Raw genomic sequence first — 27,054 nt, 5'->3', positions numbered from 1 at the left:
TTTTAACGGCATATATATATTGCACATATTGCAAATATTGCACATAGTTGGTATTTATCAACAAGAGGTGTTATAGTCTGAGTTGTTTTGTGCGGGGTCTAGAGGCTGTGCTGGTTGTATAGTCTGACCGCTGCAGGAAGGAAGGACCTGCGGTATCTCTCCGTGAGACAGCGGGGGATGGCGTCAGGTCCACCAGAACAACCTGCTAGCACATTCTAGCACAGTTTATTGCGGTTATACCTTGATTGTTGCCAACTACGATGCTCAACAGCTCGCTTAACGGAACTTTGACGCTGGTATCAGTTTTATTTCCCACCTATCACGGGAGTATCGTGTATAGAAAGTATTGAGTTATATTTCTCGCGCTACCTAACATCCATGAAGGCAACATGACAGAGGGAGGCATGTCACTCAGGATGCCAAACTACTCTTTGCTAAGCCTGTTGTGGATGTTTTAAACTCGTCAATACTGTAAAGATGTACAATGAGAGTAATCAATAATAAACTGGTGAAAGCAGGCAGCGTTGTCTTTTAAGTTCTTTATTCGAGGCGCCTCGAAGGTACATGTCTCACAGAGTATACAGTAGAGTAGTCTGCAGGAGTGCACACAGGGTATAATGTGTGTGTGTGTTTTATAGAGGACTGATTGCTGTGCAGGAAGTAAAAGATAAGACAACTACAGAAAACTATTATCTTACAATCCTCCCTTAGGGAGGGCCGGATTCTTCAGGTACGACCTTGGCGGGATGCTCCCTTGTGGTTCAACAGGTTGAGTTGCTCCAATACAATTTCTAAGCATAATATAATCATTTGGCTTTACCATATAAAGTAACATAAGAAATTGCCACTACATTCCCCCCTTTTGATCATATTTGATCAATCAAGAAAATAAAACAAATGACAGGATAGACTGATATAACACATCAATGAATACACTCCATCGCTGGTTTAAGTAAACACATCATAAACATATCATGGAAAATGGCTGTTTTTGTGGAGGACAGACTCCGTATGTAGAAAGAAAAAGAATACTGAAAAGAGGGAATGGCAATTTTACACACAATTTTACAGTTCAGTGTCTGACTCTTCAGTGTCGGAATCAGTGGGGGCTGAATCTGGGTTGGTCGTAACTTTGTCAATGGTTTGAGGTAGAGCGGTGTATTGTACGAATGCAGAGGAGATCATACTAGAAACACATGGTGCTGGAAGAGAGGCGTTTTCAAAATACCATTTATTCAACCCTCTGGTAGACCCGGTCAGGGCCATAAAGGCACACAGCTGTTCTGTGTTGTTTAGAGGTCGTGGGCGAACCGGTAATGCCATTGATGAGTCCTGGGGGAAAAGGGTGCATGCATAACATGAACCGTTTTGCCCTGCGGCCTGCAGAAATGACCTTAGAGTGTGCCACCATACGTTACCGTCTAGTCTATTACTAGTTTTCCAAACGTCGTCTTTTAAGTCGTCAATGCTGTTACCTACGGAAGGGTCATGTTTCAGAACGGTTGATGTACCTATTGATGTTAGAAGTTGTGTTAGAGGTTTGGCTTTAGGGGTGTCATTTTTGGGGGTGATGTCTATATAAAACGCGCCACATGGGTCTTTGCCAGATACATATGCGCAAACAACGTAATAGCCCCTGTCTGATATTTTGGCCTTCTGTAGTTGTAGTAGGACGGCGGGACTTGATGAGTTGACTTTAGAGATAGATAGTCTCCTTTTGATTTTTGTTTTGTCGGCCCATAAGGTATAACCCCAGTCCTTGCGTGAGGTGGTCCATAAAACCAAAGCCCATCCTCCGGAACAGTGGGTACTAGTGTAAGTGCCATCTATTACATAGCAGATGTAAACGTCTGCCCGCCCCAGCTTCATAGGGTCGGGGCAAGGGAAGTAGTTACACGGGTCTAACTGCACTGTGCTATCTTCCCCTTCTCCCAGAGTAATGTTACCAATCCCTGCTTTGATAAGCCCCTTTGACCATACGGTTCTCCCGGATTCCCCAACGTACCTTTTTGCTACTTTGACTTTGATTAGAGGGTTGTGTACTAACCATGGATACATGAAGTATAGGATTATGGCAAACACAAAACCCATAAGGAATATGCAAAGGATCCACTCTACTAGTGTCCAGACCCTCCAACAGTTTCTGCATTGCTCACGGTTGCGTTGTCGTCTTTCCAGGTGGGCGTTAGCCAATTCTTGTACGAGGGGTTCCATCTTCAATCACTCGCCAGCGATCAGGCAAACAGTTTATGTTGGTGTCGTCGTCTGCTTCGTGGATGTGTCTAGTCTGACTGAGCCCGTGCCTTCATGACCATGTCAATTAAACCCCACACCATGACGGCACAGACGAGGAACCAGAGGCATATGAAAAAGCACAGCTGGCCGTCGCCCATGAGTCTTGTGTGTGGTACTAGGGTGTATGTGCTGCGTGTGTGGTGCTGGTGGTGACTTGGCACGTCACTTGTCGTCGTCTGTTTCTACTCGACCGGCTAGACTGGGGCGGCGATGACAGCTTTGCAGTGGCTGGCGTGGACCCACGTGGCTCTCTCGGCGACCTTGACCGCTGTCTGGGTGACGAGAAGCACCTGGTAGGGACCTTGCCAACGGCTGGATCTCCAGCTCTTTCTCCGGAAGTCCTTGACCAGCACGAAGTCGCCTGGTTGGATACGGTGGAGTGGACCAGTAGTAGGGGTAGGTATAGCTGCCGCTACCTGGCATCTGATATCTGCTAAATTGGATGACAGGTTAACACAATATGACAACATAGCATCCTCACACAAAGTTGTGGAGGGGAGAGGACATCCTGGAGCCTTGATCCCAATCTGTGGAGGAGCTGCAAAAAGGATCTCAAACGGGCTGAGTTGACTCCGTGTTCGTTTCCGCATCCTCATGTACATCAGCACAATGGGCAGGGCTTGTGTCCAGGATAAACCTGTGTCTGCGCAGCATTTTGCTAGCTTGTTTTTGATTGTACCATTCTCTCTTTCCACCGCACTACCACTCTGTGGATGGTAAGCACAATGCTTTCTGATGTCCATGCCAAGGTATTCTCCTATCTGTGCAATGGCCTCATTAGCAAAATGTGAACCATTGTCGCTAGAGATCTTGCTTGGTATCCCCCATCTAGGAATAATTTCCCTTAGTAAAGCTTTAGCCGCAGCATTTGCTGTCTGTGCGTTTACCGGAAATGCTTCAACCCATTTGGACCACATGTTAACCATTACAAGACAGTGTTTCTTACCCTCTGATGGACTAAGTTCGATGAAATCCAGCATTAGGTGCTCAAACGGTCTAGTTGGGGGTGGGTGTGCACCTGTTCCTGTAACCTTTACCGGTCTACCAGAATTTTGCGTAATGCAAATTAAGCATGCTTCACAATGCTTTTGAGCTGTTACTGTGAATCCCCTTGTGAACCAATGTTGATTGATAGCTTCTAACATCCCTCCTTTTGACACATGATCCAACCCATGTGTCAATTTTGCAAAATGTGAGAAAAATGCCTCGGGAGACATGGATTGGAATTTGGACCAACCCAGATGCTGGAGGTGGGGTCAAAGGTAGCACCAGCAGTTTTCCACTGTGCTTTTTCTGTTGGTGGAGCTAACTGCTGCATGGCAGTTAGTGACGACATATTGTCAGTGATGGAGGAAACAGGGATGTTAACAAACGAGTGTGCGTGTGGTGTGAGAGGAATCAGGGCGGCTGCCTTTGCAGCTGAGTCAGCAGCAGCATTTCCTAATGAAACGGGGTCGGTGTTGCTGGTGTGTGCAGCACATTTACATACTGCGACCTCAGACAGGAGCAGAATGGCGTCCAATAAGCCTGCAACTAGGACATGGTTAAGCACTGGCTTACCGTCAGATTTCAGGAATTGTCTACACTTCCAGATAGCCCCAAAATCGTGTACTACCCCGAAGGCATAACGTGAGTCAGTGTAGATAGTTACAGATTTGCCTTTTGCCAAAGTGCAGGCCTCAGTCAGTGCTATGAGCTCTGCTGCTTGTGCTGAGAGGTGGCATGGGAGCGGTCCGGAACAGAGGACAGCAGAATCTGAAACAACAGAGAAACCCACCCGATTAGTGCCCACAGGGTCGCGAGAGGCGGACCCATCAACATACAAAACAAGGTCAGGGTTGGTCAGGGGTACATCTTTTAAGTCAGGTCTGGGAGTACATACAATAAGAAGCTCGGCAACACAGTCATGTTCGTCACCGTCTTCTGGGAGAGGCATAAGAGATGCTGGGTTCAGAGCGGTACAGCGTTTGACTTCAACATCAGGCATGCCTAACAGGCATGTGTGATACCTAAGATAACGTGCAGTAGAGAGGTGTGATGTTCTCTGTTCACAGAGGATGAGAGAAACAGCATGTGGAACCAACAGTGTTAAAGGTGCATAACCTACAATGTCACGTGAGGAGTTGAGAGCTTTTTCAGCTGCAGCAACTGCACGGAGACATTTAAGCAGGCCAGCAGCTACAGTGTCCAGCTTGGAGGAAAAATAGGCAACAGGCCTCTGTTTTCCCCCATGATCTTGAAGGAGAACTGAGGTCATACACCCATCGCGTTCATCTACTGCCTGTGTAAAAGGCTTGGTAGGATCAGGCAGACCTAGCGTCGGCGGGGATTGGAGAGCCAGCTTCATGTTAATGAAGGCTTCGTCGGCTTCTGGCGTCCATATAAGGCGATCCGCAGGTTTCAAACCGGTGACATGCGTGATTGTACGGAGTGGCTGTTCGAGCGGAGAATAGTTAGGAATGAATGACCTGCAGTATGAACACATACCCAAAAATGACATCATCTGTCGCTTAGTGACAGGTTTTGGCAGAGCAGCCAATGATGCAATACGCTTATCTGAAAGTGTTTTTCCCTCTCCTGAAATGATGTGACCCAGAAATGTAACTGTCTTTTGCACATACTGAAGTTTAGACAAACTGGCCTTGTGGCCCTCAGCTGCGAGGTGTTGTAACAAGGAGATGGTATCAGCTTCACACTGTTCTGCTGTGGGTGCGCAAATCATGAGGTCATCAACATATTGTATGAGAGCGGTGCCTTTGGAAACTTGTAGAGAGGCCAAACTTGTACATAATGCTTGGTTGTACACAGTGGGAGATTCGCAGTAGCCTTGACACAAACGTGTGAATGTGTATGGCTTACCCTCATATTCAAATGCGAACCAAAATTGACTGTCTTTGTGTACAGGGACACTGAAAAATGCATTTGAGAGATCTACAACAGTGAAAAAGGCTGCAGAGGCTGGAACCTGAGAGAGAATGAAATAAGGATTTGGAACGAGCGGCGCACGTGCATGTACGGCTTCATTTACAGCTCGTAAATCCTGCACAAATCTCCATTCGTCAGGAGGTTTGTCCCGGATCTTTTTAACAGGAAACACTGGAGTGCCCACCGGAGAATCATTACATGGAACAATAACCCCTTGTTTAAGCAGAGAGGTAAAAACTGGCCGGATGCCATCAACAGCTTCACGCTTTAATGGGTACTAGGGTTGGTTTGGGCGGTAGGTAGACTTTGGGGTGATAACAATAGGTTCGGCAGAACGGATTAGACCAACATCATATTTGTGAGCTGCCCAGAGTGTCGGAGGCACATCTTTTAGCGCGGCAGGAAGCTCAGAAATATGAGAGTAACCTGAAAAAACACAGGCTCCCCTGGGCCTGGCACAGGGTTAACAGAATCATCCCCAATCAGAGCCAGAGTACGCAGCGCGTGTACATTACAGTTGACATCGTACTTAAACACATCATGTGACATAGAGTACATGATCTGAGGTGTGTGTGTGGCTGTCCAATCAGTAATAGATTCCCAATCTTTAACGAATGGACCCAAATCCCTCCATTTATCAGTGGGGCCCCTTGCTAGTGAAATGTGTGGGACCGCCCCTGGGATTTGATACAGCTGGTGTTGTGCAGGTGTGAGTGTGACAGAAATAGCGCTGCGCAGCGAGCTCCAATACATCGTTTTAAGCATGATTTCATCATTCACACATTCCAACAGAAACTGTTCATCATAGTATTTGCATTTATCATCAGAAACACTAGCAGTGCAATGCAAATGAGGAGCTTCCATAAACACAGCCAGTGAGGAGACACGCTGACGGGCCAAACGCAACAGTTTCTGAGAATCAGGAAATGTTGCCAGCCATTGATACACATACAACAATTCTTCGTCAAATGCGAGTTTTTGGACCATCATAGGAGATGGTCGTCTGACCTTTAGACCCTCATTTGTAGAAATGAGATCAAGGCCAAACCGGAGGATCAGATCTCTGTCCAATAAATTTATAGGGCAGACAGATGACAGAAGAAAACTGTGTTTTACTGATGTGGGAAATGGATGGCTGGCATCACCGTTATCTCTACACTGAATTGGTACAGAAAACTTCTCCTTTACAGTCACACCAGCAGCTCCTATTGAGTGGATAAATCTACCACTAAATTTACAATTTGGCAAATCTGCCAGTTTTACCACAGAATGTGTAGCCCCAGAATCAACCAAAAATGTAACATCTACACCCATGATAGCCAGAGTTAGTGTGGGAAATTTCTTAAATGCTGTTTCAGTGTCATATTTCAAATATGTACCCTCTTTAACCACAGGCATGTTTCCTAATTTTTCTAATGTATCAATCGCTTGCACGATGTGTGTGTGTGTGGCACTTCCCTGTTTTGATGCTGCAGGCAGAGGTCCCGTCTCACTCGACCGAATTCCCTCCTCTTCCTCCACCTCCTCCCGCAGACGATTTCAGTTTGAAGAATTGTCATTGTTTTGAGCAGATTGAGTGTCTTTCTTTTGGGTGTTCTTCAGACATTCAGCGATAAAGTGACCCATTTCACCGCAGTGGAAACAAGCACCATTATTGCCAGTGTAGTTGCCTCCTCGTCCTCTGCCTTTTCCTCTGAAACCTCCACGGCCTCGGACACCTCCCCTGCCTCTTTGGCCCCCCCTGCCACGGCCGTCTCCTTGGGGTTGGTGTGACCAGGCGGTTGTAACGGCTTGGACCATGGTCAGTTGGGCCTTGTCTTTTCGGTCGCGGCGTTTCTTGTCGTCATTAGCTTTTTCTTCTGAGAGGCGCTTCTCGGCATGTATGGCATGTCGGCGGATTTCTTCCAGACGGGCACCGTCCATAACGCCAATGCAGGAGGCTCGCACATATGTAGAGATAGCAGAGGACAGGCCGTTGAGAAAAGCGTTGCTGAGATGGGTTTCCCAAACTCCTACAACCCCAACTGGGTAGCCATCAGGTTCTTGGATGCCGCTTAAAAACAAGGTGCAAGCGGTGGTAATAGTCATTTACCGATTCATCAGGATTTTGTTTGCAGGCGGTGATTTTTTCCATATCAACCTTTGCGGGGAATTTTGCTTTAATTGCTGCGCAGAGGATGGCAATTGCGTTGCGGTATCCCTCATTATTGCGGTGGAGCCATTCTGTATTCATCTGGTGTTGGTGACCGTTCATCAGACCAGTGAAATGGCTGGCATGAGTTGGGCCTATTTTTAATGCCAGCAATGTCTTTATCTCAGGCATGGTGGGAGAGAACTGTTGGCAGAAAAGGAGAAGGGCTGTGGAGAATCTTTCTCCGTCTTGTTGAATGTCAGGAAGGTGGTCATTCATCATGTCCTTCATGTCTCTGATGGTCCAAGGGCGATACACGACAGACGGTCCATCGTGTCCCGCTACCTGGACCATAGGGAAAGAATGCTGCATTATCCCCTTCTCTTTCTCCTCCGCTGTCGAAACGTCTTCCTCGCTGTCGTCATTGTTGGTTTGGTCGTAGTCCCGGAGGTGCTGTTTGTATATTTCAGAGTTGTTAGCTTTTTCTCTAGGAACTCTCCTTCTTGCGGCGTCTTGGCGTTTTTCTCCTTTCTCTATGATTTTTTTTAAGGTGTTCGGGCTGAGTTGTGTCCCCGTTTTGGGTGTTGTAGATGGAGATGCCCGAACAGGTGGAACTGCCTCTGCTGGATCCCCACCCATGACACCGGCGTCCAGATGGTTTGGGTCTCGATACGACGGGGGAGGTGGATGGGCCTGAGGGTGGAACGGAAATCCGTGGTCGAGGAGAGGGTCCCTCGTACCTGTAAGAGATGGATACAGAGAAGTGGATGTCTGGTGGAATGGCTTGTGTGATTTCGGACAACATTTATTTTCCCTTTTTCCTTCACTTTCATCATCCACCTTTATTTTCTTTATTGCCGAGGCCAACTGCCTCCTTTCACGGCATTCTGCTTCACCCTCCCAGTATTTTAACCACTTTCTGTGACTTTCTATCTTTTCCAACTCTTTTACTTTAATTGTACTCTTCTTTCTCATTCCATCTTCACACTCTTGTAATTTGTCATTTAGGTCTTTGATTTTTAATTTACTCAAAGATCCTCCCTTTGGAAATCCGAACATTTCCGTCCATATATTTAATTTAGACAGACTGCTTTCACCATATTTTGCTCGCATGACATCTACAATTGGGCCCTCAGGAGGCTCTGCCCCCTTACTTTGCTTTGTCCTCATGGAGAAAGTCTTTAAGTGTTACCAAAACACCCCGTGTTACCAAAACACTATTTTTCACCCGTCGGTGATGTGATATTTGTTCCTCAGTACAAATCACACAAAAACTGATCGTAAAACCTTTTACGACGGATATACCAAATATCCTACGGATATACCAAATATCCTACTTTTGAGCAACCCGCTTAATAAATGTCATGGAGGTTAATTACGCTTTACTTTTAAACAATTAGAAATTGTACATCTCACCAGATATTTTAGAGGAATTGAGTTCGTTGGATCTCGTGAAGTCAATCAGTTTCACTCAGGCGCTGGTCCTCTCGTCCCGTAACACTTTCTGTCGAGGTAGAGGAGAATCCGAGGATCCCGGCGGCCAACCACCAGCGTACCTGGGTGTCCCCGACGGAGCTTTCAGAGATCCCACTTCTGACACCAATTTGTTGTGGATGTTTTAAACTCGTCAATACTGTAAAGATGTACAATGAGAGTAATCAATAATAAACTGGTGAAAGCAGGCAGCGTTGTCTTTTAAGTTCTTTATTCGAGGCGCCTCGAAGGTACATGTCTCACAGAGTATAGAGTAGTCTGCAGGAGTGCACACAGGGTATAATGTGTGTGTGTGTTTTATAGAGGACTGATTGCTGTGCAGGAAGTAAAAGATAAGACAACTACAGAAAACTATTATCTTACAATCCTCCCTTAGGGAGGGCCGGATTCTTCAGGTACGACCTTGGCGGGATGCTCCCTTGTGGTTCAACAGGTTGAGTTGCTCCAATACAATTTCTAAGCATAATATAATCATTTGGCTTTACCATATAAAGTAACATAAGAAATTGCCACTACAAGCCCCGCCCCCCCACGCAACATCAGGGTCAAAAGTTTGAAAGCGAAAAAAAAAGATCTGAAAGCGAGAAAAAAAGATCTGAAAGCGAAAAACGATCTGAAGGTGAAAAGCAATGTGAAACCTGAAAAAACAAGATTTGAAACTGAAAAAATAATTGTTTTGAATCTGAAAACGATAAAAATGTAACTGAAAAAAAATAAGGATTCAAATATCAAAATATGTATAAAAGTGAAATCTGAAAATAAATATTTTATTTAAAAAAATGGCTGAACTGAATCAAAATAATATTCAACCTGTAAAATGATTTCGAATACTTATTTTTATTTTGAATACATCATTGTATTTTTCAAAGTTCAGGATAAAAACTTGAACTTTCAAATAAATTGTATTTTTTTGAATGATCAAAACTTATGACCCTGAAATAGCTCCATATTAACGTATTCATAATAATTAATTATATGTATTCCGTTTGGATGTAGGATTTTTGACTTTGTTTAGAGCAGTGGTCTTCTCTGCAGCAGAGAGCTAAGCGCTGTCAGACCGGACCTAACCCTGAAAAGTATTATCATCTGAAATGAATCATTATGTTATTAATATTAAATACATATTGTATTTTTACAACTTGTATTTAGAAATACTCTGTTGTAATTATTGATGCATAAATGTGTTCATCCATTCAATGTGGCATCTATATAATGGGGTTAATGTATGATATTACTCAATAATACAATACATTATAATATATGATATGATAATTATATTTTAGTTTTATTCATTTCTTATTTCATAGTTTCTCATTATTATTATTTTTATTTGTATCGCTCATCTTATTTTAGATTTTATTAATCTGTGTGAATCTGTGCTATCCTGTTTTTCACTCTTACCCTGTTGCTGTTTGAACTACTGAATTTCCCCACGGGGATTAATAAAGGTCCATCTTATCTTATCTTAATGTATAAATTGATTTACTTCAATCTACTGTACTGTGTAAAAACAGCCCAACAATATTACAAAAAATATACTGCATAAAGCAAACTACTTTATTTGATCTAAAATATTGATGTTTTTTCATTATAGTAGCCTGTGAAAACCATAACAAATAAGTGATTAAATGCTACAGTATTCAACAAACACAACTGCAGAGCTGCAAACATTGCAAACAGACTAAGTTCTACAACACCCAGTTGTCTTTGTGTACTTGTCAATGAAGCGCCATCTCATGGTTAAATCCTGTAATCGAACAAATGGCGAAATTTGGCAAAGCCCTCTAGCAATTTGGCAACACCCCCAGCCAATGGGATCCGCTGGGCTTTTGACTGGGACACACCCATGTGAGTCCTATCTGGAGTGCTAAATCTGTAAACCAGCTGCCTATAACCTGTCGGTTAATAGCCAGCAGGGATCGTTGCTAAAGCCTGGTTTTAACCTGTCGGTTAATAAATTTCAGAGCGCACTAATTAAGCCGGCTGCCACTAATCTGTTGATTAGTAGACAGCGGGGCTCGCTGCAGAAGCCTGGTTTTAACCTGTTGGTTAATAAACTGCAGAGCTCGCGGCATTCCTCTGTCCGAGATACGCCTCGTACACACGGCCTTAATAAACCCATGAGCGCCGTTAACGCCTCATGTGGGCAGCACTGCACACACCTCCATCCATCCCCCGAGCGTGTACGCGCCTCATGATGAGAGTCGGAGTGAGACGCAGCGTGTGGAGGCCCCCGCGCAGCCCTTTCGGTCCAAGCAAACCTTGGGTTGCCTCACGGGCATCGGCGGTAGGGGCTCTGGCGTGGCTCGTCACCATGACGACCAAAAACACATCTTGAGCACATGCGCCCGCTCTCAGAGTTTTTCTCAGAGTGGCAGCGCGTGTGTCTGATGGACAGATGGATGAGCAGGCTGATCAGCAGAGGATACGTCCTGCAGTTCGCCTCTCCCCCCCCACAGTTCAATGGGATACAGGAAACACTCCTGTTATCCCAGAAGCTATGTCTTGCGCTCCAATCCGAGCCGCTGGAACTCCTGTTGAAAGAGGATATTTCCAGGGTTCCTCAAAGGGAGGAAAATTAGGCGTTTTCACTCCCGTTATTTTTCTAATCCCGAAAAAGACTGGGGGAATGAGACATCCTCGATCTGTCAGTATTCCACATGCTGACGATCAAACAGGTGCTGGAATGTGTTCACCAGGACGACTGGTTCACTTCCACCTGAAGGATGCATACTTCCACGTACCCATCATTCCAAAACACAGGAAATTCCTGCGTTTTCTCATTTCAGGGAATATCAGACCAGACAATCGTCTGTCGTTTGGATATTTCCTGGCTCCTCGCATTTTTTTTTTGTGTAGAGAAGGCTGGAGCCACTAAACAGAGGAGGGATGAGAGTGTGGTTTTCTCTGGACGACCTGCTATTTGCTGGCTCGCTCCAGAGAGGAAGTTGCTTCACAGACGGTACATCTCGTATCGCACCTTTCAAAGCCTGGGTTTCATAATAAATTGGAAGAAGAGCTGTCCTCTTCCCTCTCAGACAATCGTTATCTGGGAGTGGAATTAAACTCAGCCAGCATGAGAGCGCGGCTCTCGCGGCAGCGAGTGGAGGAACTGACAGCTCTCCTCCGGCGTGTCACAACCCACACAGCCCTCTCCGTGACGCAGCTGCTCTGCGTTGGCGTCAGCTGGTCACGTGATGATACCCCTGGGTCTCTTCCAACAGGGGGACTCCAGAGTTGGTTCATTCGCTACAGAAGCCTGCTGTTTTTAACCTATTGGTTTATAAACTGCAGAGCTCGCGGTATTCCTCTGTCCCAGATATGCCTCCTACACACGGTCATAATAAGCCACGAGCACCGTTATAACGCCTCGTGTGGACAGCATGCACACACCTCTCATCCCCTGGGCGTGTACGCGCCTCATGATGAGAGACGGAGTGAAATGCAGCGTGTGGAAACTCCCTCGCAGCCCTTTTGCCTCACGAGCAGCGGCGGTGATGGCGTGGCTCTTCACCATGACGACCATTACGGCACATCACAGAGAAGCCTCTCCCCCCCAGCAGTTCCATGGGATACAAGAAACACTCCTGTCATCCCAGGAACAGTGTCTTGCGCGGTTTTTACTCCGCTATTTTTCTAAATCTCTGAAAAAAACGGGGGAGTCGCCCCGTTGCTGTACAATCAATGTGTTGATTCGCACAGACAACAGGCCACGGCTATGGAAGCAGCTTACCTCAATCGCCAGGGAGGAGTACGATCTGCGCAGCTTCTGAACTTAGCCAGGCGGCTGCTGTCCTGGGCGCGCACACACGTTGCTCTCATCAGAGCAATGTATATTCCCGGCGAATTGAACAGAGGGGCTCGCAGAGCGCAGCAGCCGTGTTATGCGAGGAGTACGGAGACTCAGACCTGTGTCACGCGCACTGGCGCCTCAGTGGGATTTGGCTTTGGTGTTAGGCGCACTAAAGCAAAGCCCCATTTGAACCTTTAGACCAGGTTACCCTTAAACTGTTGTCAGCCAAAGTAGTATTACTTTTGGCTCTATGAGCGAAAAGGGTGAGTGATTTGTCTGCTCTCTCTGTGGCTCCGTCATGCCTCCGGATCCAAGGAGATGGCAGTTCAGCTGTTTTACGCCCTAACCCGGCTTTTATGCCAAAGGTCATCACAAACTCGTTAGAGTCATGAGTGATCACCTTGGATGGCTTCTTTCCCCCTCCTCACAGGTCGGAGGAAGAAGCCGCGTCTCATCTCCTCTGTCCTGTGCGCGCGCTGTCTTGCTAGTGGCGCGCACGGCTGCCTTGCGCCATTCTCAGCGCCTGTTTGTGCATTATAGAGAGCGCTCGTTCGGGCAGCCTCTGTCTGCACAACGGCTGTCACACTGGCTGTGTGAAGCTGTGTCACAGGCTTATGTCTCCTCATGGGGTGGATCCCCCAGAGAACATCAATGTGCACTCCACCAGAGGAATGTCCTCCTCCGCGGCTTTGCACGGAGGAATGTCAGTGGAAGATATTTGCACTGCTGCATCTTGGTCTTCCCCCTGTTCATTTATTCAATTGTATTTAAAGGATGTCTCTAGGGGTGTCACGGTTACCGGTGTAGACGGTAACTGCGCTAAAATATTTTGACGGTGAGATAACCTTCTGAATTTCAAAACACGGTGTTATGTCGGTGGGTTAAATTACCGCACACCGTTACACCGGGAGAGCTTTCATTTCCCTAATACTCCCACGGTTACACTGTATTACACTGTTACCGCGCTAAATACTTTGCATTTCAAAACATAATGTTATCTATGTGCGTTACTAGAGCTCTACACCACACACGTGACACTTTCGAACGTTCGCAGGCGCCACTAGTCCTAGGTTCTTTTATCACACTCTCTCACTTTAAGCATGGCAGCAGAAGAAGGAAGCCGCGATGGTACCATTTTTCCACCTTCTAAGCGCAGAAGATCAGAAGTGTGGTCCTACTTTGGATATTTAAAAAACTCCGAGGGGCAACTGGTGGAGGACGGTGCCCCCGTGTGCAGGACATGCCGGCGGAAGGTATCCGCGAAAGGGAGCAACACATCGAATTTGCTCACTCATCTACGAGACCATCACCCGCAGCTGCACAGCCAGTGCAAGGTATATTTGTTAATATTAACACATAGTTTTAGCTGAAATGCTCGAAATAACTTTTGCCTTCGGGTAAAGGGGAAATGTAACAATTATATCCGACTGTCAATAATGTTAAATCTTGATAATAATCATTTACATTACATTAGCAAATGCACCTGCTCTCGTGTGTTCACCATTCTTAGATCGGTGCTAAACGCCATTCTAAGCTAAGTTGAATAGCTAAACTTTGATATGCCATGAGACAGTGAAAATAGTGCAGTGAAACACATTAATGATTAAGTTACTTCTGACTTTGGGTCAAGGGATAATGCAACGATATACCCGATTGTCTAAAATGTTAAACCTTGATATTAAATGTCAGTGTAAGCACGCCCACTGCTAGCATTTTAAAATACATCCTACTGCGGTGCCATGCTCTATTCGTTGGTAGCTAGTGCACTACTAAACGCCATTGTAAGGCGCTAAACAGCTTAGTTCTCATACAGTACTGGCTTCTTGCCTAATAACCTAAACTTACCATTTACCTGCATCAACATTACACTTTTAAGGTAATAAATTAATGTAGGTATTTGACTTCATACGCAAACTTGATGATTGTTGAATAGTAACTTAATGGCTCTCTCTCTCTCTCAATTCAATTCAATGGGGCTTTATTGGCATGAAAGTTAAATTAAACAATGTTGCCAAAGCATCACAATACAAAATAATTAACAACATTAACAGACATTTCAAATTTGTACATATTATTGATGATATATATATATACAGTGATACAATTACATTTCAACACGTTTGTGTGTGTGTGTGTGTGTGTGTGTGTGTGTGTGTGTGTGTGTGTGTGTGTGTGTGTGTGTGTGTGTGTGTGTGTGTGTGTGTGTGTGTGTGTGTGTGTGTGTGTGTGTGTGTGTGTGTGAGAGTCTCATTCACTGTCCCTCAGGTTGTGGCATGTGTATACATATTGGGCAGCAAGGTGTGCCTTGTCTCCTTCTCCTAGGAGTACTCTCAGTCTTGAGAGGTCATCAACCTCCTTGAAACCTGGGATTACAGAGTTCAACTTGTTCCAATAAATGCTCCTTACTTCGTTGAATGTTTGGCACTTCAGGAGGAAGTGCATCTCTGTCTCAGTCTCACCTGTCGTACAGTGACCACATATTCTGTTCTCTTTTGGTTGCCAGGATCTTTTGAGTCTTCCTGTTTCGATTGCCAGTTTGTGGTCACTGAGCCTGTACTTGGTTAGGATCTGTCTCTGCTTTCTATCTCTGACAGTAGAGAGATACTCTGCCAGCTCATACTCTCTGTTTAGAGCCAGGTAACATTCTAATCTACTTTGGCTTTTAGTTTCTTCTTCCCAATGTTGTAAATAGTTGTCTTTACATTGTGTTATAATGCGTTTGACTGTGATTGGTGTTTGGAGAGCAGTGTTGTTGAGAGACTGGTCAGAGTGGCTCTGAGAGGGGGCAGTTAGCCTCAGCACCAGCTGACATAGGGGACTCTTCTCTGGGGTTAGCTCTTGGCTTTGGAGGGCTTTGGAGTGGAGGGTGTCTCGGGGGCTGGATCTAAGGTGGTTAAAGAATGTCAGTGCTCTCTTTTGAGTGTTAATGATCAGTGGGTATCTGCCTAATTCTGCTCTACATGCATTTGTTGGTGTTTTTCTCTGAACACGTAAAATGTATCTGCAGAATTCTGCATGGAAAGACTCTGTTGGATGTTTGTCCCAGCGGGTATAGCTCTGGTGACTGAGTGGACCCCATACTTCACTACCGTACAGCGCAATGGGCTGGATCACACTATCAAAGATTTTGAGCCAGATTTTAATTGGAATTTGGACATTATAAAATGTTCTCTTAATTGCATTAAGAGCTCTTCTGGCTTTTTCTTTGAGTGCATTCACTGCCATGTTGAAACTTCCTGATGCTGTTATGGTTAAACCGAGGTAGGTGTAACTCATACTATGTTCGATGATATGATTATTTATGGTAAACTGGTATTTGTTCTCCTGACATCTGGGGCGTTTTTGGAAAACCATGACATTAGTTTTCTTCATATTGACTGCCAGGGCCCAGTTCTTACAGTACTGGTCTACTATGTCCAGCTGTTGTTGTAGTCCTTGTTCAGTAGGAGACAGCAGAACAAGGTCATCAGCATAAAGCAGACACTTCACCTCTCTCTCTAGGAGGGAGAGGCCAGGAGCAGCACAGTGATCCAACTGAACAGCAAGTTCATTTATATATATATTAAATAAAGTGGGACTTAAATTGCAACCCTGACGAACACCTCTTCTCTGGGTGAAGAATTCAGTTTGTTTGTCTCCAATTTTAACAGCACACTTATTCCCTAAATACATTGATTTAACCAGATCGTACATTTTGCCCCCTATACCACAATGTAGAAGTCTATAATAGAGCCCTTCGTGCCAAATAGAGTCGAAAGCTTTTTTGAAATCAATGAAACAAGTGAATATCTTACCATGTTTTGTTTGGTGTACATGTTTGTTAACTAAAGTGTGAAGGGTATATACATGGTCGGTGGTGCGGTGTTTTGGAAGGAAGCCAATTTGATTTTGACTCAAGATGGATTGTCGGTTAAGGAAATCTTGTATTCTTTTATTTAGAATACTACAGAATAATTTCCCCAGACAGCTGCTGACACAGATGCCACGGTAGTTATTAGGGTCTGATTTGTCTCCACTCTTATGAATGGGGGAAATGAGCCCTTTGCACCAGATGTCAGGAAAACATCCTGACTGCAATATGATATTGAACAGCTTTAATACTGTACCCTGCATCTCTGGGGTGCTGCATCTGAGCATTTCGTTTTTAATGTTGTCTGGGCCACAAGCTTTCCTTGGCCGGAGAGATTGTGTCTGTGTGGTCAACTCTTCCCAAGTCATTGGGAAATCAAGGGGGTTTTGGTTGTCTTTAATAGTTTCTTCTAATGTTTGGAGTTTCTCTTTTGTAATACATTGATCTGAATTCATTAGATTTATTGGTATGTCTTTGTACAAACTTTCAAAATGTTCTCTCCAGATGTCACCGTTTTGGATGGGTAATGCTTGCGGTTGTTTTGTGTTGAAGTTGCTCCACAGATCCCAGAATTGATTTTGATCAATGGCTTTCTCAATATCCTCAAGTTTCATGTGGGTATCATTTTGTTTTTTGTTCCTTATTGTACATTTATATTTGTTTAAAAGGTCATTGTATCTAATGCGTAAGGCTGGGTTGTTTGGTTGCCGATGTTTTTCATTTGCTATTTTTCTCAGGTCTTTTCTGATGGTCTTGCATTCCTGGTCAAACCATTTGTCAGCGTTTTGCCTTTTAACAGGCTTCCGCTTTTGTTTTACAAGGTCAGCTTTAATAGCTGCCTTGTGAAATATCATATTGATATAATCAATGGCCATGTTTACACCATCTTTGGTAGGAACATATTGATTTTGGTCAAATAGTGACATGTCATTCATCAGATCAGGTGAGTTCAAGGCCATGGTGAATTTGTCTCCACTGTCTGGGGCCCATCTGTAAGTAGGATTTAATGTATACAGCTTACTGGGTCCCCTTGTTGTGTCACTCATTGGACCTGAGACTTTAAAGAACACATTGATTTGGTTGTGGTCTGAAAAGGGGGATTGCTGTCTGACAGTGAATGCACTGATAGTGGAGGGGTCCATGTCAGTGATTGCATAGTCTACTACACTAGACCCTAGAGCTGAGGAGTATGTGAATCTCCCTAAAGAGTCCCCTCTGAACCTCCCGTTCACTATGTACAGGCCTAAGGCCCGACAGAGATGCACTATCTCTTTGCCATTCTGATTGATTTCAGAGTCAAGGCTGTTCCGATGGCTGACGGTTGGTGTGGTAAACAGGGGGGGCTCACCAAATACATGGTGGCTGCCCTGTGGGTCTATGACATCAGGTTCAATTCCTGTTCGTCCGTTCAGATCTCCAGTTAGAAGCACATTTCCCTGGGCCTGAAAATAGGCTATTTCTGAATGGAGAGTTTCAAAAATGTCTTCTTCAAAATAAGGAGAATCTACTGGGGGTATATAAATAGCACACATGTATAGATTCCTGTCAGTTATGCCCAGGGCTTGATCTAACCTTAGCCAAATGTGTGATTTACCTTGTTTTACTACTGAGATCTGATGGCAAAGATCTCCTTTATACCACACCAAGATCCCCCCCGATGTTCTGCCCTTGCGTATGTTTTTTGATTTTATAGAGGGCACCATTACTTCATTATAACCTGGAGGACAGTGAGTGAGCAGATCATTTTTACACCATGTTTCTGTTAATATAATTATATCAACATCTTTGATAGATTCTAAGAACTCTGGATTCTCACTCTTAACCTCAAAGGTTGAGGAGTGGAGTCCCTGAATATTCCAACAGCTTATATGAAAAGAACGCATCTTTTAAAAAATACAAAACAATCAAAATGAACCTGTATAGTGAGACAAATATATAAAAAAAAACAACAACAAATAAAACAACTATTTTCACTAATATTGCTATTGTACTGATTACTACGATAACATATAAATGTAATGTCTTAGCTGGACAGAAGTCGGGTGCACAGGGTGTGCAGCATCATCCTGATGTCTCCCAGTTCAGAGGTAGCAGGGGGAGGGAGGGTGGCAGCAGGCTGGGCTACAACTGCAGCATAGCTCCGCTGCTGTAGGCGGGGAGGGAGACAAGGAGCAGCTGTTGCTGCATATCTCTGCTGCTGATGTTGTGCAGGTGTTGAGCTGGGTGAAAGCAGCCTCCTCTGGGTGTGTTGGGGGCGTGGGGAGTGGGAGGTCCAGGCTGAGCTGTTGTGTGTCCTCACAGCAGGGGTGGTGATCCTGGGGTGGTGATGGGGAGGAAGCGGTGTGGGAGGGTCTATAAGGCCTCTAGAGGAGGGGGTGGGAGGACTGCGTCCCAGGGCTGCATCTTTGAGGGTCTTTGCAAATATCCCCACCCTCTCTCTGTGTAGGTGGAGTCCATCATAGAGGTCCCAGGGGCCAATGGTTGAGTGGAGGGCCAGGTGGACATTTGGTAAGGTGGCACATCCTTTTCTGATCTCCATATTAATGTCATGGATGACATGAGGAGGGGTGTCTGTCCTTGGCAGCAGGGTGGAGACCACAATGCGGGTGTCAGGGAATTCCTTACTGGCCTGCTCCGCCATTTTCCTCACTGCCTCAGCAGTGTCCCTACGGAGGGTGTGCAGGTCATTTGTTCCCGTGTGGATCACCAGGTACTGAGGGCTCCTGAGGGTCTCCTTTTTCAACAGCTTCATGGCCTGGCCTGTGGTGCTGCAGTGTTTAGACAGCACCTTTTTATCAGGGAAAAGCTTTCTTGGGTCCAGGAACTTCCCGTTTGAGTCAGCCAGCAGGACCACTTGTGGGTCTTGTTCTTCCTGCTGAGTAGAGGGAGGCTGGGATGGGCAGAGCTGGCTGTGGGCAGCTGGCTGTGTGGGTGTATCAGGACGGGCCAGGGTGTTGTTGGGCTGGGTGCTGAGCAGAGAGGGTGGGCCAGGGACACTGGCAGGAAGAGTCTGTGTCTCTCTACTCGTCATTGTGAGGACTGATGAGAGTTTCTCTGTCAGGTGCTGGACCTGCCTGGTGAAGCTCTTCTCTCTACACTCAGCATCCTCCCTCACCTTGGCTAACTGAACACGGAGCACACTGTTCTCCTGTTTGAGTGCCTCTACACTTCCTCTGAGGTCAGATGCCAAAGCCTCGTTGTCGCTCTTGAGCTGCTGGAGTTCCTCTTTAAGCTGCTGCAGAGTGTTGTCTGGGGGACCAGACTGCCTGGCCTGGGTCCGCTCTTTGAATTCTGCAAAGTCCAGCTCCAGCAGGGCCATACTCTCCTTCAGCCGATTGTTGGAGCTGGCCGGTGTGGGAGGGGCAGAGATGGACAAGGTGTTGGGGTTCTCTATTGGGCTCTCATCACCTTCGCTGTCAGAGGGGACATCAGAGGGGACATCAGAGGGGACATTGATCCTCTTTGTGTCCACCTCAGCTTTCAACAGGGGGAATGCCTCTTGGAATGACTCCAGGTTGGCTTCATTCCCTTGGACCATGACCTTTCCTTTGGTGTAGTATGTGATGGTGAGCAGAGGGTCATCTTTGTCAAGGTGTTCATCTTTACAGATTTTTAATCTGCCTCCTGAGCCGATGCCCTCTCTGGATACGTATGCATAATTCCTGCACAGAGTATCTTTCCAGATGTAGATGGAATCAGTGAAGAATATGAGGTTGTTCTTCTTCCTTCCTCCTTTTTGTTGGGCATAGTCAGTGAAGAGGACCTCTGGGTTTCCACACAGTGTCTTCTCCTTGTGTTTGTCCTTCGCATTTACACTCTTGCATTTAGCAGGATATTCAATCTCTCTTCCCTCTGCTCTGAGAGCTGAGAAGTTCTTTTTTGCCTGCTGGACAGTTTCCATGGCGACCACTTGTTTTGTTCCAAAGAGAGGCTAGGCTAATTAATTAGCTTACAAATACTTTTCTTTTCCTTTCTTTTTATCTTCATTAAATAATTCACAGTTTATAATGTTCCTCTACCTTCTTTGGTGCAGCTCCTTCCAACAGTGGCAGGTAACAGCTGGCAGCCCACAGCTAGCAGCCCACAGCTAGCAGCCTGACAGTTGTCAATTGGTAGTTGAAAGCTAGTTTGTAGTTTCAACTCAAAAATTGCGTTTCTTCCTCTGGTTTCTGTCGATCAATGTCGTTAACTCTTCTTTGGAGTTAATTCTGCAGATTTTCCTATAAAATGTCTCACTTTTTAGGTCCAATTTCGATTTTTTGTTCAGGAGCTCATTTCTGATGCAGCTTACTCAAATCAAAACAATCTATTCTCTCTCTCTCTCTCTCTCTCTCTCTCTCTCTCTCTCTCTCTCTCTCTCTCTCTCTCTCTCTCTCTCTCTCTCTCTCTCTCTCTCTCTCTCTCTCTCTCTCTCTCTCTCTCTCTCTCTCTCTCTCTCTCTCTCTCTCTCTCTCTCTCTCTCTCTCTCTCTCTCTCTCTCTCTCTCTCTCTCTCTCTCTCTCTCTCTCTCTCTCTCTCTCTCTCTCTCTCTCTCTCTCTCTCTCTCTCTCTCTCTCTCTCTCTCTATATACATATATATATACATATATATACATATATATATACATACATATATACATACATATATACATACATATATACATATATATATATATATATATATATATATATAGGTCTTCGGATCGGTACCTGGTCACCTTAATGTTAACACTAAAAAAAAAAAAAATTACCGAGATAATATCGTAAACCGTGGTAATTTTGGTCACAATAACCGTGAGCCGAAAATTTCACACCGTGACACCCCTAGATGTCTCCCATTCCTCTCTGACACACCCTGTACGGAGTGTCTTGTCAGAGTGAGTGACGTCAGGGATCCAGCTGTGCGCCTCTCTCCTGCCTCTCGGCACGCGGAGAGCGGCCCTTTTTCCCTCTTATGAGAGGGATGTTTCCTTTTTTTTTCCTCTGACACATTTTTGGTATGGAGTGTCTTGTCAGAGTGAGTGACGTCAGGGATCCAGCTGGGCGCTCTCCTGTCTGACCCGCAGAGAGCTGCTGTTCCCTTTCTATGATCGCTGGGCAAGGTGGGACCTTCGTCTCCACTTTCTCACAGCGGCTGGGTATGTAATGTTCCCAGCCTTCATCCCGTCAGGGAAGATAGGCATGTTTTGCTATGTTCCAGGGACGGTGATGCGCCATTACGCATGGCACAACAGGCATGGGGTGTTATTGAGCAGGTGTGTCTGTGCTTCTAGTGCCGGGCGGACCCAGTGGGGCGCAGACTACATCATGCTTCGCCCTTAACCCAATAGCGATAGCCTTAGAGGGCGAAGCCGTATACGAAATAGAACTGAGGTTACCTACTGTAACCCCAGCTTCTATGAGTAAATAGCGCAGCCTTCTAAGCGCTGGGCCCCACTGGCTCTACGAATAGCTGAAGAAAAGTTATTTTGTATGGGAGCAGATTGCCGGGCCTCCTTCCTATTTATACCGGAAGGAGGCCCGAGGGCGGGGTCCACCTTGCGGGTGGGCGTGGACTACAAGTGTTTCAGTGCTGTGCGGGTGCGCAGGGGGATTACCCAATAGCGATAGCCTTAGAGGGCTGCGCCATTTACTCATAGAAGCTGGGGTTACAGTAGGTAACCTCAGTTCCAACTGGTCACAACAAATAATTAACATTTATCTATTTTGGGGTGCACATTTAGCTGTTTGCTGTCCTTATTTCTTTATGTTAAAAACTGGTTGCCACTGATGGCAACCAAAGGCCAAGAAGTGGTTGACATTTTTTCTGAATGGTTGCCAATGGCAACCTGGCAACCGTTACTGTTGAGCCCTGCACACTGAATACAACCAGCTTAGTGGGGAAATTTCACACACCATGTTGTGGTCACTTTTGGGGACCAAGTGTCTCTAGTTTGTAATACACTTAACACACAGTTTCTGCTCAAGATCTGATGTAAGCTGTGTTATGGGGATGTCATAGGTATCCCAGAAAAGTGTGATTTTTAATCAAAAGGAAAGTCAGTTTAAAGCCCAAAGTTTGTCCTAAATATTATATTAACATTGGCCTTATAGAGGGAATTGGGAAAACCGCTCGGCAGTACTCAACACACAGTACTTAACACACAGTTTCTGCTCAACTTTGCACAGCGTTTCTTGTTTTATTCCTAATAAATACAACATATACGTGTTAAATGATATTGATTAGATTATTTAAGATCATACCTTAACATTAAGGTTTTTTTGAGACATTTTGCAACACTAGTTGTGTCACTTACTCGCATTCTCCATGGGCAGTCATCACCAGCGTAGTCATATGTAATTTCCTCTCCTTTTTTATTTCGTCTATGGCAAACAAACATAAATGTGGCTTCCCATCCACATCGACTCTTTTCATCCTACAGTTGGGCCTAAGGTGGTCGTCGTTGACGAGCCGTCCAAATGACCCATCTTCCCTTGAGGCATCAATAATTAAGCATAAAAATAAGAGGAAAGGGAACAAAAATGAACAGTCATTCATTTTACTTGCTTTAAAAATGGTATGAGTTGAGATATATTTTAGCCTCTGATGCAGTTTAATCAATGTTAGTGCTGGATATAACTGTCAAATATCCAACTGGTGCAGTTTAGCATGGTTTTAGTAATTGTGAAACTACAAATCTTACCTCCATGTCTTCCCTCGCCACTTAAAAGAAAAAAGGAATCCAGCACATGTCGGATGATAATCAGTGATAAGGTCTCCTCTGTACTCCAAAACAAATCTCCTTTGGAAACTGACCAAGGGCAATTATACCACGTCCTGCAAGACAATATATGACATTTTCAATGAAAGGGGCCATTAGAATGATGAGTCTGTGGACTATATGTATTTCCAAAAGAAATGTGGAGATAAAAAGCGACTGACATTACATGATTTGATTATTACGGTTACAAAACACCACAGCATTTCACAAAACACCACAGCATTTCACTAGCAGCTAAAGGTTAGTTTAGCCTGATTGATCCAATTCCATTCAAAAAACACGTATTTTAAAAGGTTTTTCGCCTACCGTCTTGTCTGCACACTAGTCAAAGCATTAATTCATGGTTTTTACTAACCGGTATCAGTATGTTGTTACTTCGGCATCACTTTGAAACATGCATTACAATTAAATAAAGGAATACCCTTTCCGTCCAATGTGAAAGGCTGTTGTGTTTTGTGAAATGCTGTAGAGTTTTGTGAATGCTGTGGTGTTTTGTGAAATGCTGTGTTTTGTGAAATGCTGTGGTGTTTTGTGAAATGCTGTAGCGTTTTCTGAAATGCTCTAGCGTTTTCTGAAATGCTGTGGCGTTTTCTGAAATGCTGTAGCGTTTTCTGAAATGCTGTAGCGTTTTCTGAAATGCTGTGGCGTTTTCTACTGCGGTCAAGCCAGCCGTGATATTGCGGTGCGCGAATTATCCTATGCATTACGGTAGATAAAAAAAAAATCATCCCTCTGTTTTAGATGAGAATAAAACAAAACTGTCCAGTATCATAGATCCATCTCACTCCAGGTTGATAGCAGGAAACCCCATGTAGTCACTCAGATAAAATCAGGACATTCTGATGTACAGTTTCAAAATAAAAGACCTTTGAATTCTCATATATGAGCTATCATCCCTGTTTTAGATGAGAATAAAACAAAGACTGTCCAGTATCATAGATCCATCTCACTCCAGGGTGATAGCAGGACACCCCATGTAGTCACTCATAAAAAATCAGGACATTCTGATGTAGAGTTTCAAAATAAAAGACCTTTGAAGTCTCATATATGAGCTATCATCCTGTCCCCAAAGGTCTTTTATTTTGAAACTGTACATCAGAATGTCCTGATTTTTTCTGAGTGACTACATGGGGTGTCCTGCTATCAACCTGGAATGAGATGGAACTATGATACTGACAGTTTTTGTTTTATTCTCATCTAAAAACATGGATGATAGCTCATATATGAGACTTCAAGGTCTTTTATTTTGAAACTCTACATCAAAATGTCCTGATTTTTTCTGAGTGACTAGATGGATGTCCTGCTATCACCCTGAAGTGAAATGAGTCTTTGATACTGGACAGTTTTTGTTTTATTCTCATCTAAACACAGAGGATGATTTTTTTTTTTACTCTACCGTATTGCATAGATATTCGCGCACCGCAATATCACGTGAGGGCTGGCTTGACTAGGATTTTCCCGAGTGGAGGCTGGTTTGACCGCAGTCGTTTCTGAAATGCTGTAGTGTGCTGTAGTGTTTTTCTGAAATGCTGTAGTGTTTTGTGAAATGCTGTGGTGTCTTGCACTTCAGGGCCACCGTAGATTATGTTACAATATAATGTTTAACACCTTATGTAAAATCGTCTTACCTTTCACTACATTTCACATCTAATTTATTGGTGTTATCAGTCTTTGATTGGATAGTCTTTTGGGCATACTTAAGGGGACTGACCCTTGGTGTCATTTCCAACTGCAGAGAAAGGTAGCAAAAATTAGATGGCTTTTTTTTTATTCTTGTTCATCACTCCAAACTGTGCTAGCTGCTAAAGCATATATCACACACCTAAGCACCATGCAAATACACTTGAACAGCTAGCCTATGCCCAGACTCTCTCACTACTTTACATCACAAACCATCACTTTAATGTTAGCATGATATTTGATCATTTGAATGAATCAAGCCTGAGCCCTGAAGAAAATAAATCTGCTTGAGTAAATACGATTTGGAATCATAATGTAGCATAGCATGCGTGGTGGGGGAGGGGCAGAGACATGTGCGTCATGTATTTTTGCTAGCAGTCTGAAGGCGGTTATAAACCAAATTAATAAACTTTTATAGTCTGAATAATGAATATATTACGCTGGCTAAATATACTGTTACTTAAAATAAATATATAGAGCCATTCCTTTGGAAAACGTGATGAAAACAAGCGTGGACTTGAAATGCTAACTGTGACATGTCCACTTAAAGGCGTGGAATGTGCCATTTTAACATTTACAACTTAATTTTAAATATAGTTTATAATTGATAAATAATGCCTGATATCATATGAAACTAGGATGGGACTTAAAAATCGTAATTAAACGTCATACTTACTGAACACACAGCTCGCTCAACTCCTTTAAATGCAGTCTGTCCTCATTAGCGCTTCAACTATCTGCACGTCTGCACGTACAGTCAAGCTAGATGGGAGGAATCTGAGTACAACTTCCTGTGCACTTTCAAGTTAAAACCGGAAACCACATTTACACACAGGAGAGGTTTCTCAATACTCAAACTTCCCCTCCTCGACTCCTCAGCCCTTTCTCATTTCATCAAATCCCCCTCCTCGACTCCTCGACTCCTCGGTCCTCCGGTAGTGACCCGGAAATGAATTTCAGCGCGCCATGTTGAAGGACATCTCATTTCTCTAATAGTCCAGCAGATATGTGAAATATCTGAAAGAATTGTGCTTTTGATGATAAAAGCATGACATTTGGCACACTGTTAGAGCATGCCCTAAGGAAGATTTGGCTATAAGGCCATCGCAAATTTGTCCAATGGCGCCAAATGGCGGCCATTTTGAAAATGGCCGCCATTGGTTGTTATTTTACCAGTAGTTTAGGATCTAGACCACCTAGGATCTTGATTCTGGTGGCTAATCCTACATTTTCAAGGATGGGGAATGCATTGGTACTATTTACAACATGCTAGAATGTAGCTAACTATATGTATCTGGTATTCAGGGAACAAAATACACAGTAAACCATTAACATATTTATTATGGTGAAGTCATACATGTTACATAATATATATGAAATATTACAGGTTTTCAACTAAATGCAGAGTTAGTTCTGAAAACACAGTCCACCACAGTGGCAAAGGGCACTGCACTGAATTGCTGCCTTGACACATTTGCATTGTCCACTGCAACCCTTTTTGCATCCACAGCGGAGGAGTTCACAACAGGCCTGGTAATGTGGTCCAGTAAACTTCCCATCCACCTGTGGCCTTCCTCTTCCACCCCCAGTCACCTGGGGATGGGATTTCAGGGGCTGCAAACATCATCTGTCCCCAGCAGTGACCAGCTTGGAAGGCAGCTCTCTTTGTGTGCTGAATCGATGCTCACTTCTCTACTTCCCTCTTCTACGACCAGGCCAAATATGTGGCCATGATTCGGCATTCCATCGATGAGGTAAGTCAGGCATTAGAGATTCTGAATCCTGGTCAGATCACTCCGGATCAACCTCTATACGCTGTGGCAAAACAAACCCAGTGGAGCTGGCCAGCAACTCACAGTGAAGATCATTTTATTGTGATGTTTGTTGGGTTTCACATTGAGATGGCAGCACTCAAGGTACTTGGCGACCTCCTGGAGGGGTAGCGGGTGGACAAGAGCAGTGTCATGTTCCCAGTTCCACTTCTGGTCTACCATCCTGCAGCTGGAAATAGAGTTGATGATCTATGTGCGATCAATAAGAGAGGCCGACTTCCTACTCTACATAAATGCCTTGACCAAGATTGTGCCTTAGTTCATTTCATTTCATTTCAAACCTTTATTTATGCAGGTGAATCCCATTGAGATCA

At 44.5% G+C, this 27,054-nt stretch overlaps 1 protein-coding gene across 6 annotated transcripts; it reads right to left on the bottom strand.

Annotated features, from left to right (window-relative positions):
- Window positions 1-524: 524 nt before the first annotated feature.
- On the bottom strand, window positions 525-25,700 carry LOC307042389 (uncharacterized protein). 6 transcript variants are annotated; one of them, XR_013809094.1, is made up of 6 exons: window positions 25,585-25,675; window positions 24,857-24,957; window positions 23,151-23,284; window positions 22,764-22,940; window positions 8,768-8,984; window positions 525-8,091 (listed from the first exon to the last, which is right to left on the bottom strand). XR_013809094.1 is itself a non-coding variant. In XM_079686249.1 (5 exons), the coding sequence occupies exons 4-5, from the start codon at window positions 22,774-22,776 to the stop codon at window positions 7,256-7,258; spliced, it is 849 nt and encodes a 282-aa protein (XP_079542375.1). In that variant the 5' UTR covers window positions 22,777-22,940; window positions 23,151-23,284; window positions 24,857-24,957; window positions 25,585-25,675; the 3' UTR covers window positions 525-7,255. The 6 variants fall into 6 exon arrangements, 2 of the variants coding, with proteins under 2 accessions (XP_079542375.1, XP_079542374.1); XR_013809095.1 differs by having other exon boundaries at window positions 22,764-22,935; XR_013809093.1 differs by lacking the exon at window positions 24,857-24,957 and having other exon boundaries at window positions 25,585-25,700.
- Between the last annotated feature and the right edge of the window lie 1,354 nt (window positions 25,701-27,054).

This window comes from Notothenia rossii, assembly GCF_949606895.1.
Source record: "Notothenia rossii genome assembly, chromosome: 6".
In the NCBI taxonomy this organism is placed as follows: domain Eukaryota; kingdom Metazoa; phylum Chordata; class Actinopteri; order Perciformes; family Nototheniidae; genus Notothenia; species Notothenia rossii.
The sequence above is the reverse complement of the archived record's forward strand: the minus strand, read 5'-3'. Positions and strand labels throughout refer to the sequence as shown.